This window comes from Chanos chanos, chromosome 8 (genome assembly GCF_902362185.1).
Source record: "Chanos chanos chromosome 8, fChaCha1.1, whole genome shotgun sequence".
NCBI classification, from domain to species: Eukaryota; Metazoa; Chordata; class Actinopteri; order Gonorynchiformes; family Chanidae; genus Chanos; species Chanos chanos.
The window spans coordinates 37,309,456-37,321,909 of NC_044502.1; the positions used below are offsets into that span (position 1 = coordinate 37,309,456).

Consider the following 12,454-nt stretch of genomic DNA (forward strand, 5'->3'; position numbering starts at 1 on the left):
AGAGCAGGCTCCCGCCGGCAGAAGTAGGCTGACGAGATTCAGTGGGTGTGGACCTCCAAAGATGGGTGAACTGAGAGGATTGTGGCTCTCTAATATGTAAAGCTGATTGATGACAACATCCAGAAAGTAATTACTAAATTTCTCATTGAACAGAAATTAAAATATTGCAGAACTTGTCTTGCATTTGAATGCACACTTTGTGTAGTATGCTTAACTGGGATTTTATTTGTTGATTAAGTGAAAATGTTTGTCTGATACCAAGACCTGCAAGTCGTCAGAGTTGATGATACTCTCAAATAGTGTTGTCTGCAACATCTCTAGTTGTGAGAGATGTCTGCTTGTGCCACCTTCTCAACACTGACTGATGTACACACACTGATGACTCAGTATGTTTGTTAAGGAGTACCATCTTGTGGACAGTTTGTGTAATTATTTTCAAAAACAGTTTGAAACGTTATTTTGTGTTTATTTGTTTATACCTCAGAAGAATTTACTCAATAAAACAGGATTGTCATTAATTCTATATTCTAAATGAAAGTGGGTTTTCACAGTTGTTAGTGAAGGTATCCCACGCGAGAAATTACATATTCTACATTGAATTTTTATTTTTATTTCACGAGATGAACATTCAGATTGCCCAAGTTCAGAATATTATCAGAAAATTTATTTTAATGTAAGCTGTCTGTACATTATCACAGAGCAGATTCACAACAAAACCATAAATGTTCATATTCTCCTGTCTGTCAGCTCTCAGCAATTTCATTTTCCCAGAGAATCCAGACGCTTACATCACATGACTCTTGATTTGACTGTTTGATTTTTTTTTTTTTTTTTTTCCAGTTTCATATTTCAAATATACATTATTTACATGACTTACTTAAAGCGTTCAAAAGCACATTTTCATAGAACCAGGTCTCATTATGAAAAAATACATGTTTGCAAATTTGTTCCAAACAGTCTTATTTTAATAGGCTCAGCCTGCAGCTGGTGTCAGTAGTCCCAAAGGTTATGTAGCACAGAAAAACGGCCTTTTTTTTTCCAGCGCTGACTGCAGGATATTTTCCATGCCAGTCTGTAAGGCAAAAGGGAGATTTTGCAAGGCGAAGAAAGTGCAGTGTTATTATATTACTTGTGCCTTTTACAGTGCAAATGTATTGCACTAGTGTCTCTGCTCGACAACAACATCAAACAACGAAGACTTGAAGAATTATCTGAATTGTAGCTTTACAACGTCGCCAAGTATCACGTATGAGATGAGACGCACACGAAGTCAATGTGCTCTTTGTCCTTTTTTTTTTTTTTTTCGAAAATAAGGCGTGGGTCTTGATTTTCCTTCAGGGAATAATTACTTTCATGTTTCTCTCCATACACGTTCACTGAAGGGCTCCAATGCTGAAGCAGCACTTAACACGTTTGTCAATATGAAGAAATGAACTTGGTTCAATAAGAATAACATAAATGAGAATTCCATTTGGAAGTGGGGCTAAACTGGGTCTCTGTCTTTTTGTTCGCTTGAAAAAGCATTAGTTCTTCTAACGAGGCGTTATACAACTAAACAAACAGATCTGAACATAACAGGTTCCTGTTGGAGATGGTCCCATACAGTGGTGCATTAGTGTGAACTTGTGAATCCTCACAAATCTGATAGTGATGATAAGGCCAAAAAGAGGGGATGGGAGGTGAGTCTAAGTGGGTGGGGTTTAGGTTTCTCAACCAATAAACTTTGCACCAGTATGACGTACTGAATTCACGTAGTGTGATCCAGGACTACTGTAAGGCCAACTGTCGTAACCTTTTTGAAACCGGTTTTGTGCAGAATAAGCCTTGGCTCAGTACACCAGGTATTTGACTTCAGAGTAAATGAGTGGGAACATGACGGTGCAGGCACGGTACAGGATGGCTCCACTTTTGAATAAGGCTCGTGGTTTGGTCAGCCAGGACTCAGACTTGAAGTTGAAATAAATGGCATAAAGGGCCACAGCGAAGAAGTGTCCAATCAGGGTCATGGGTTTGGGTGACAGCCTGGTAAGAAAAAGGACTTGAGTTAATAACAGTAATGTTAGATAAATGGCCATATAAACTCTATGATACTTTCCAGATACTGCTGACATTAACACATCTATGTGAAACAGAATGCCTGAGAGCACAGCACTTACACTGACAACAGTCCAATTGGTCCATTGATGCATTCTCCACCAAGTTTGAAATAGTGAAAGCAAGCCCTTCTCAGCTCGTGCAGCGAATCTAAAATGGATACATAAGAACTGCATGAAGATACACAAACTACAAACAGTGACTGCAGTCTGCTAACAGTTCTTTAAGAAGGAACTGTATTAAGGAGTTTGTTACTGTTCTTTTTATTTATTTACTTACTTTTTTTTTTTTTTCAATTTTCATGTGACCTTGGTTTCCATATATTACTTTTTCATAGTGTTTAAAATTATAATTATTATTATTATTATTTACTTAAATGGGTGGAATTAAGAACCTGAAACATCTATCCGTTTTTTTATCCAAAAAATAACACATCAGATTCTATTCGTACCATCTGTCGCGGCAAACAGCTCATACAGAGCTTGGGCCAACACGTTCACAACAAAAGAATGGGAGGACTTCCGTTCCCAGTGGAATTTCTTCTTGGCCTGTTGAGGAAAATATATTATTCATTTATTCTAAGGTTTGTTTGTTTTTTTTCCTCTAAATTCACACCCACACTCTTTTCCCTACTGATAAAGCATCATTACTTGTGTAATCTGTTTAGTCTTCTCTGCATCAGTGTTGCTCATATTTGCTTCGGCACAGTTCGCTGAAACCTTTAACATGATCCACTTGACTTGTAATTATATCAGTATGTTACCGTGCCCACTGATTTTGTATATTGGACTAGGTCAACATGACTTACTTTGAATATCTTTTTGCTTATGTTACATACACTTTATATAACATTCTGGAGAAATGTACGAGATCAGTGCATCTACACTTTTCCTTGGGATTTTCAGCTCTGAAGGTCACGGCGTATGTGTACCTGTAGCATGGCATGGTCGTCATAGAGATCAGGAATATCCTTGAGTAAGTTTCTCCAGATCTTGACATCATTAAGCACCACGCTCATGCCTCCGCCTGTCAAAGGATGTCTCATGTTGTAGGCATCTCCCAAGAGTAGGACCCCTACGAAAGAAACAAGACTTTCAAATCAATCCTCCATACTGTGGTAACTATAAACTTACGACTAACAATTCACCAATAAAAGACTGCTGCAAAACAAGCAAATCTGACTATTTGTTGGAAGGATTATCAGTAACTGATAGTAATGTATGGACTTTTACATATACAAGCATTAGCTGTAAGCGTGTGCTCTCCTGATATGCAATTACTTTGCAGTATGAAACGGCTCGATGCGTGAGTCTACCTGGTTTGTTGACTGGTGAAGGTGGCAGAAAGCTCGCTGGCATTGACCTCAAGCGATCGTTTTGCAATGCACTCATGAAAGGCTCTTTGATGTGCTCTGGAGAGACAAGCAATTACTGAGGGGATAACTGAACTACTGTAAACACCTGGACCTACATATTTAATGTCAGGAAACATCAATGGATCCTCATTCCATTCATTTTCTGTCCAGTATTTTTGGCCCAGCATCAATTAGCAAAGATTAATCGTAAAGAAATATAAAACTGTAGCTCGTGATAGAAAACTTATGCTCCATATTTCGTTAATTCCTGTCTTTATAAAAAGAAAAAAAAACTGTGCTTCAGAGTGATTCAGATCGTCTTACCTGGCAGCTGAGGATGGATTTTTTCGGACATGTATCCAGAGAGGTCACGGGGCATCTCTCCTCTGATGTCCACCAGAACCCTGGTGTCAGTGGAGGAGATCTGGTAAATGAGCACAGGGCTGGGGTCGGCCAGCACCAGCTCCGCATGGTTCGACCTAAACTGCGGAGCATCCTAGGGGAACACAGTAGAACATGTAACATAACCGAGAACTCATACAAAATAAGGAGAAGGAGGACAGGTAAAAAATCACACCGCAGAGAGGTTATTACAGTTTCAGTCTGACTGATTATACTATGTTTTCATCGTGTTCATGTCAAGATCAGTGACTTATGTCACTAATTTAGGTCACAGAGAGAAAAATTTGAGTCAGCAGGTTATAAGCTCTCTCATAAAGGTTCAATGTCATTTTTCATAGTTGTGTGCCAATGGCAAAAAATTGTGCTCTTAAATATACCTTCATTATGCATCCAACAAAATGAGAGGAGATCCTAGCCTTCCCAGACACCAGTGCTTTACGGAATTTGGAGAAGCAGCCATCTGCAACGATAGTTAGCGGTGCATAGATCTCCTGCAGGAAAGATATTCACATCAAAGACGTTAACATGTTTCTCCTACAAATTAAGATATCAGCCAAGACTTATTTTAAAAATTTCATGGTGTTTTTGTTGCTTCTATAATAAAAAAAATAAGAGTGAGGACAAAGCACACATTGATGTACTTACACTAATTTACATGACACCTCAATAAACCAGCTGGCACATGAGAAGTAACATTCAGCTGAAACACTTATTAAAATCAGCCTGCAGAATGACATGTAATTACTTACTTTAGTGGTTCCAGTTTCTTTTTCCCTGTATTGGATGCCTGAGACACAACCGTCCTCTTCCTCTAGACTTACAACAGTGCCTTCAATAAACTTAACGCTGTGGAAATAAAACAACCATCAGACACATCTGTCCCCAGAACCATAGCAGCATATTCTTCTAAAAAGCGTAAATAAAAAGATTCAGGGCGTAACACGCATGGAGTATGTTATTCAATGAGCAACAACTGGAAGAAACTAATGCTGATAAAACATTGCTAGGCAAAAAAGCCGACGTAACTGCGAGCGATTATTGGAATTTCACAACAACAAGGTCTCGGGACATCACTTAAAGCATGATTAAGATGACACACCAGCTTCTTTGTGAGTCATGGTCACAGCTAGATGGCAGTATTATTATAGCTCCTTCTTTACTCATACTCATGCACCTGTTTTATCTCTCTATGTACGTGTGTGTGTGTGGGTGTGGGTGCGCGTGTGAGTGTGCGTGTGCATGCGTGCGTGGGTGGATTCATGTGTGTGTGTGCGTGTGTTTGTGTTTACAGAGTGCACAGGACCTACTTGGGTTCAGCAAGAGCTGAGCGGCGCAGGCCCATAATGAAACGCCCGTGATGGAAAGCTCGTCCGCAGTGGACGCCCTTCTCATCCTGTGGGTATGGGATTTCCACTTCTGTGCTGCTCTCTAAGTCATGGATCACATATCCATTCACCAAATGGGCATCCAGCCCCTCGACTGCACCTAAGGATAGATGAAATACACAACACATTGTGCATTATTAACTATTTATAGGGAACTAGCTTATAGTAGTAGTTTTCTATGCAAATAATGTGAAAGATTAGTTTTGCAGTAAGAAGATGAGATTTATAGTTTCTCTTCTGCTGTAATACTATTCTACCTTTGAGCTACACAAAAAAGAGAAAAGTTGCAAAAATGTCTCAACTGACAAAAAAAAAAGAGAGAGAGAGAGAGAGAGAGAGAAAGAGAGAGAGAGAGAGTCATAGAGGAAAGGCCAACATAAGCAATGCAAGTACACCAGGAACTAGCATGTATTATGTAACAGAGAACAGACGAGGTGATCTCCTTACATTCTAGCCCCAGATCTTTCAGTGCCCGGTAGCCGCCAGGCTGTAAGAGTTCTCCTACAATCCTGTCTGGTTCACGCAGGTCCCTTTCCACAACAGTGACTCGTCGGCCATCTCGAGCCAGAACCGCTGCCATAGCTGCCCCGAGAACCCCAGCTCCCACGATGATGACGTCAGGTTCAGTGTCAGGAGTAGACGAGCAGTTTGTCGCACTTTCTGTGCAGGATGCATCCTTGAAATCCACACTCTTTCTCTTAGCATTTCTCTAAAAAAAGAGAAACACAATGGAAAGATGACAGGTCAGATAAGTATTTAAATAGTGATTAAGGCAGTATATACAGTGCCGGTCAAAACGTTGGACACACTTTCCCATTTGGGAAAAGTGTGGTCCCATTTGGGACAGTGTATCCAAACTTTTGACTGGTATTGTATCTCTAATGTTGGTCATTATCACACGCATTACGCTAAGGTTTACACAAAAGAAGATAATTACAGTCATGCCTGTCAAACATTGCAGTGCTAAACTGTTATCATCCCCTCTGATAATTCAAAAAGGCTTTGTTAGGTATTACAACATCCTCAGAAATGTCTACCTTCACTCTTTTAATTTAAAAAAAAAAAAAAAAAACTACGATGAAACAGACAATATAATGGCCTGCAAAATGTAGCCGACTGTTTGAAAGGGATTTCTAATTATTTTGACATAACTGAATACGTCATGTCAGATTATTTAAACGCATGGCCATTTAAAGCGTTTAATAAGGAACCCAAACCTAAATAGTATACGGCATCTATAGGCTATGTACAATTTAAGAATAATACCATAATAATCAAGTCGTTTTGAAGGAAAATGGTATTTAATACTATTAGCTCACTTACCCTCTTAGATGCGCTCTTTGTTCTATTAAGACTGATGGTGTTTGACTTGGAAAAAAGTTTGCTTGTCAAAGGTAAAGACGACAAGATCTCTATCGGTGAAAGGAGTATACGGGGTACTTTTAGCGTCTGTCCACGGTATTTCGCATAAGTCAATAATGTACCGACTGTGACAAAAAGTACAGTTGCCAGTATAAGCTCCGTGTGAGCATGTGTGATGAGAGCGTCGCATTTTTTGTAAATATATGTAAAACTTGCAATTCCAAGGAAAGTCCACATGTTTCTAAAAAAAATGTTTGCAGAACAAAGAGAAGTGCTCGACAAGTCAAAAATCTTGCAATGCCGAATAGTTTTTCCTGTTTCAGGCGTCAACGGGTTATTACAAAAGAAGACTATCCTAAATTAGGATGGATAGCCTATAAAAATACAGTAGAATCAAAAATGTATGCTATGTTTTCTTTTTTCAGATCTTCAGCAATTATCAGATTATTTTAAATGAAAAACAGCTTCAAAAATAATAATCCATTATAAAATAAAACTATTTACAGCATAAGAGCGCATTGTCACTGGTGCGACACTTTGGCTTGAATATTTTATGCTAATAAGGAAGCGCGTTCGCTTGCAGTTTGTAGCGCCTGTGTCCCGCCTCCTGAGCTCGGATTTGACCAATCCTCAACAGCTTATCAGTGAGCAGAGCTCACGCTATCTGGCCATTGGCCAATCCAGGGCAGCTGGTTGGAGAACTGACTGCAGGAGCAGTAGTATGATGTGATGTCACGAAAAAGGTGTAACGATTTTCGACTGCCTCTTATTTGAAGCTTAACCGAGAACTTTTTTATTGTATTATAGTAGGCCTATGTAATCTGATGATATTCGTTTTAAAGTCTGCGCATTCCGAACTGATGCGTACATCTACTTTAGATATATAAATATGATTCATTATTTGAATTCTGAATGAATAATATATTATCTCAACAAATGACGTTCATAACAAACTGAACACGACATGACATATTCCGTTTTTTCTAAGCTATTATCTTTTCTGAAAACACTGACTATAGTTGTAGACACGGACTGGTTAATAGAGGTCATTTGCTTTTCTTTTCTTATTCTTTATCACTGACCAAACGTAAGAAGACAATCGTTTTTCTCTGTTTTGTTTTATTTTGTTTTTGTTTTTCAATAAAGCAGTACTCTTATAGAATAACACCAATGTATGAGAAATTGATTAATTTTGTTTTAATGCAACCTACAAATCAATTAAGAGCTGAAATGACAGAGATGTCACATATTTTCGTGTCAGTCTATGAGTTAGTACTCTCAGCTAACTACATGACATTTGACATAACAATGACAATAAAAGACTACCATTAATATTTAATCATTCAGCACTATTCTGAATCCATGGACTAAAGGTTACATTTGCAGGGAAAAAAACGGAGCCTCACAAATAACGATTAAAGACAGATTCATATTTTTCTTGCTTTCCTGAAGTAACTTTGGGCTCCCCATTTTGCTTGATGAACTCCTACAAATAAATGCATAATATATGTGAGACAGATATTGATTTATTCATTGTGAATAGACATTATAGTAAGGCCTGGTACAAATGAGAAATTAGTTGTGTAATTTATGTTATAGAGCTATGCTGAGTTGGCTTGTAACTTCATCTCTAGTTCTTCGATAACAGTCAACCAGAAATGGGCTTTTTGGTCACTTCATATACTCATCTGCTCTTGATGTATGATTTCACTTGTTACTAAAACTAATGTTGGTCTATATAACAGCCATACCTCCAGTTCTTCAAATGAAGCACTGCCATTGCTCACTCTCTGTCCTATCCCATGACTGAAACTCATGTACCGCTCCTAAACAACATAAAACAGACTCAACATGTTAGATGACTAGTGAACAGGAATAGTTTATTTTTGAGCCAAGCACTCAAGCCAATTTCATTTATAAAGTTACATTTCATAGAAACCATCTGCAATGCCTTTAGCATAGTGTTAATCACTCCATCCTCAATGATCTTCACGGCATTTCTCAGACCACGAGCAAAGGCATCCATGGCACCAATGTGCGCAATGAACAGGTCCTCTGTATCAGTAGACTCTCTGCGAACCTTAGCATCAAAATTTAAACCTCCAGGCTGAAGACCGCCTTGCTCAATAACGGTCTAGTGTCGGAAAATGAAAAACATGCAGATTTGGTCCCCCTCTCACACCTCTTTAAGAACGTATACAAAATCAACAAAGTCAATAAGGTTGAGTCTTCTATACGAGGGTGACTTTATGACTGACTGACACACGCATCCCTCACCTTCATCACCATGGTTGTGTTTCTGGTATCCATGGGGAACTGGTCAGTGTCCCAGCCAAGATCAGGGGACCCTGTGTTTGAGTCAACAGAGCCAAGCATTCCAAACCTGATTAAAATCAAGCAAACACACACACACACATACACACACACACACACACACAGTCTGAGTTGAAAAAGGGTCTTGAATGCTTACTTCTTATTGAGGGAAAAGATACAGTATTTTTAATGGCTTACGCAGAGGCCATGACAATGTCGTGCTCATAAGAATGGCCAGCCAGAGTAGTGTGGTTGGGCTCAATGTTTAGTTTGAAGTGTTTGTCCAGTCCAAAGTGTTTAAGAAAAGCAATGACGGTCATTGCATCTGTCAAAGAGGACAAAGGGATGATGAGACAAATGAGAAAGAGATAGATATCAGATTTAAAATATTATATGTCATTTACATTATATAATATAATGTATCTATACTGTCCTGGAAAGAGTATGAATTCCTTATTCTCTACGTAAAATATTGCATGCTATATGCTTCATACATTGTAAATGTTCAATGCTCACCGTAGTCATACTGATGTTTGCATGGCTCTTTGGGTTTGGGCTCAATAAGAAATTGGCATTTCAGTCCAATCTTGTCTTTGTAAGCTAAGAGTAGAACAAATGGTTGGATGGATTATTCAGTGGAGACAAATGTAAATGGTCAGTGATATAAGAGCGCTATTCTTCTCACCCACTGCCATTTTAAAAAAGTTGGCCATGTGTTTCAGTTCAGCAGCTACGTCCGTGTTGTGAATGGACTGAAAGCCTTCTCTGCCTCCCCAAAAGACTGGAAAGAGATCATCCAACACTCAATTCTGTGATCACCGATGATGGCACAAATCACAGAATGAGAATTACAGCATGAATGTGTGAGTACAGTATGAGTGAGGTATAAGCTGTAAAACAAGACGTGATATTTCATACCAAAATTCTCAGCCTCTAGTTTCTTGGCAATGTCGAGCCCTTTTTTCACCTGAGCTGCAGCATAAGCCAAAACATGGCAGTCAGGATTTGTGGAGGCACCATTCATATACCTAAGAATACAAAGTATATATTTACAGTTCAGTTGGCAAGTCCAATGAATCATGAATCCTCAAATAATGCTGTCAGCTTTCAAGATGGATTTGTTTGGTGTTCTTACATTAGCTCTGACTTTTGCCATTCAATTAAAATAACTGTCAAAATGAACCCTTCACAACAAGTAAATAAAACAAGATAGTTTTCATTTTTCTTACGCAATACTACATCAAAAAGTCAAATTATGTTTAATATTAAAATTTATTTTGGCACAGCATTTGGAGGCAGGGTAGGAAGAGATATATTTTAACGTACGGAATGGTGGCAATTCTGTTCAAACCCTTAGAAATCCATTTTTTCAGGTTGAATAAGAGCTTTATTTTGTAACTATTTGAATTTTGACAGGTAAGCACTGACTGGCCTTGGATGGGCAAAGAGGTTACAGGTGACCCAGAGTACTTTAACCCCTGTCTGCCTCTGGAGCTGTAAGGCCAGGTCTGTAATTTCATCCAGATTCTTGTTGGTTTCCTCAAGAGTGGAGCCCTCCGGGGCCATGTCTCTAAAAACAAAAAGTGATCGAAAAAAAGTAAAAGTTTTAAGAAAAGTGAACAAAAGAAGCAAACATTATATATACAATCCTAATATTTTATGACCGTTACCTGTCATGAAATGTGTAGTATTTTACCTAAAAAGCAGAGGAAAATTATAAATCAACCATTTTCTTGTCAAATACTTGCAATAATTATTTGTTTCTGGTAGAGTTTACTTACACATTCTACGCTGTTCTATACGTAATAAAATACTAAGAACAAATCAACTGCATGACGTTAGCTACAAGGAAACAACCCATTAGAAAGTGTTTGCCAGGATATAGTCCAAACACACAGTAAAAGCCCTACACCCAGTTTGGTGAAGAACTCAAAGGCTGCATAGAGCCTTCTCTTTGCCATATCCATGGGATTCTCTCCTTCATTCCAAGGCCTGCTGAGAGTGGGAAATCCAAAGGGGTCCGCACCTGACATGGAGGAGACAGAATACGGAATGACGTCTATTCCAAATCGGCAACCAGATATCCTTCAACACAGTGCACTGGAATGTCTTGCAGTAGGAGAGAAGTTAATTTCACAATATTTGCTTTCCACATTTTGATTAATAATAGCAAAAAGGCATTCCAAACTATTCAATACACAGGTGCCTCCTTTACTCTGAATCACAATGTGTTCTGTACAAGCAGTTTCTGTCTGCATGTTTTCCTTGTTCATACTTTTAAGTTTAGCTCCCAAAAGTAGAAATAAATGATTTCAGAAGATGTACACACATTTCTAAGTGAAGAAAAATGGTTCCAGGCATATGAAAGCCTTACCAGTGCCACAGAAAGAGTGCCAATAACATACTGAAAATCTCAGCCAGTCCTCCATTGTTCTTCCACGAAACACCTGCAGAAAGTGATAAACATGCAGGATGTCTCCCAACATAATGGTTTTCTCATTAAATAAATAACCATATTAGTTATAAGCAAATATTCAAGGAATTACATGCCTTCATAATAAAAAATGCATGATTCTTTTTACTTCCCTTACTCATTCAGCTTCCTGGCCCCTGCAGTGAGTCCAGTGCAATCCATAATATGTGACGCACTGCACCCTAATATCATTCTCACGTCAATACCATACACGTCAAAATGTCATCGATTCATAACGGTGAACTTGTTAGTTTCTGAATGAATGTCAACAAGTTACCGGGAAAATCTGCCTGTTGTCCAACATATTACTGTCTGATGGGTAGAATTATTATATATGTCAACAGATAAAGTGAGGTGTAGGCCACTCTTACTTACCTCCTCAGCATTGTAATATTTAAAGCACAACACATCTTGGGGGCCAGCATTAGTAGCGTAGGGAATCTTCCCAATACCTTTAACACCGAACACAACATTGAGAGGCAAACAGTCCAGCGTCTTTTTTTTATACACGTTTAGTTGACTGTGCGGACGGCGATAGCCCAGAGATTACTGCAATAATTTCAGTAACCCGCTGCAATATAAAACTGATTTCACAAGTTCACGCTTTATCGATAATTAACCCTGTCTCTAATTTTACATAATTCTTGGGTGAAGTGTAACAGAGCTTTGAGCCACGATGTCTGCTGTGTCTCGTGTACCATATGCTACAGCACATTTCGTTGTAAAATAAAATGCTTACGTAGTTCAAAACGCGATTACAATGCAAGTTATCTGCGGTGCGCAAAATGCCAACAAACAAACTTAGAGACTGGTCGCATTTCCTTTGCTGTCACATACTTCTGCTTTTCTGCAAAGTTTGAAGTGAGCACTTGAACCATTTGGAGCTCAAAACCCGATTTTACGTAATGTAGGCTTAACGTGTTACAGACATAATAACTCAAGAGAACTCAAAATACCTGAAAAGCAGACTTTACCTGGAAAGAACTCGTTTGTTGACATCGTGATTTTAAAGTTTCTTCAAAGTTCGCTTTGTTTCCTTTCTAGTCTTTGAGGACACCCATTTGGCCCCGA

General features: G+C 38.7%; 2 protein-coding genes across 3 annotated transcripts; both read right to left on the reverse strand.

The window, feature by feature from the left end:
• Nucleotides 1-642: 642 nt before the first annotated feature.
• Nucleotides 643-7,132, reverse strand: sqlea (squalene epoxidase a). Of its 2 annotated transcripts, none has more exons than XM_030781102.1 (11): nt 6,559-7,132; nt 5,683-5,932; nt 5,158-5,335; nt 4,600-4,696; nt 4,228-4,341; nt 3,773-3,944; nt 3,410-3,505; nt 3,026-3,168; nt 2,546-2,642; nt 2,157-2,244; nt 643-2,022 (listed from the first exon to the last, which is right to left on the reverse strand). In XM_030781102.1, the coding sequence occupies exons 1-11, from the start codon at nt 6,832-6,834 to the stop codon at nt 1,830-1,832; spliced, it is 1,704 nt and encodes a 567-aa protein (XP_030636962.1). In that variant the 5' UTR covers nt 6,835-7,132; the 3' UTR covers nt 643-1,829. The 2 variants fall into 2 exon arrangements, with proteins under 2 accessions (XP_030636962.1, XP_030636961.1); XM_030781101.1 differs by having other exon boundaries at nt 5,683-5,944.
• A 608-nt stretch (nt 7,133-7,740) lies between these two features.
• LOC115818671 (xylose isomerase) lies at nt 7,741-12,432 on the reverse strand. The gene is made up of 14 exons (XM_030782106.1): nt 12,358-12,432; nt 11,759-11,835; nt 11,285-11,357; nt 10,821-10,936; nt 10,581-10,606; nt 10,343-10,480; nt 9,829-9,938; nt 9,596-9,691; nt 9,427-9,510; nt 9,109-9,235; nt 8,875-8,980; nt 8,549-8,731; nt 8,349-8,423; nt 7,741-8,083 (listed from the first exon to the last, which is right to left on the reverse strand). Exons 1-14 carry the CDS (start codon nt 12,380-12,382, stop codon nt 8,000-8,002), a joined length of 1,320 nt encoding a protein of 439 aa, XP_030637966.1. The 5' UTR covers nt 12,383-12,432; the 3' UTR covers nt 7,741-7,999.
• Between the last annotated feature and the right edge of the window lie 22 nt (nt 12,433-12,454).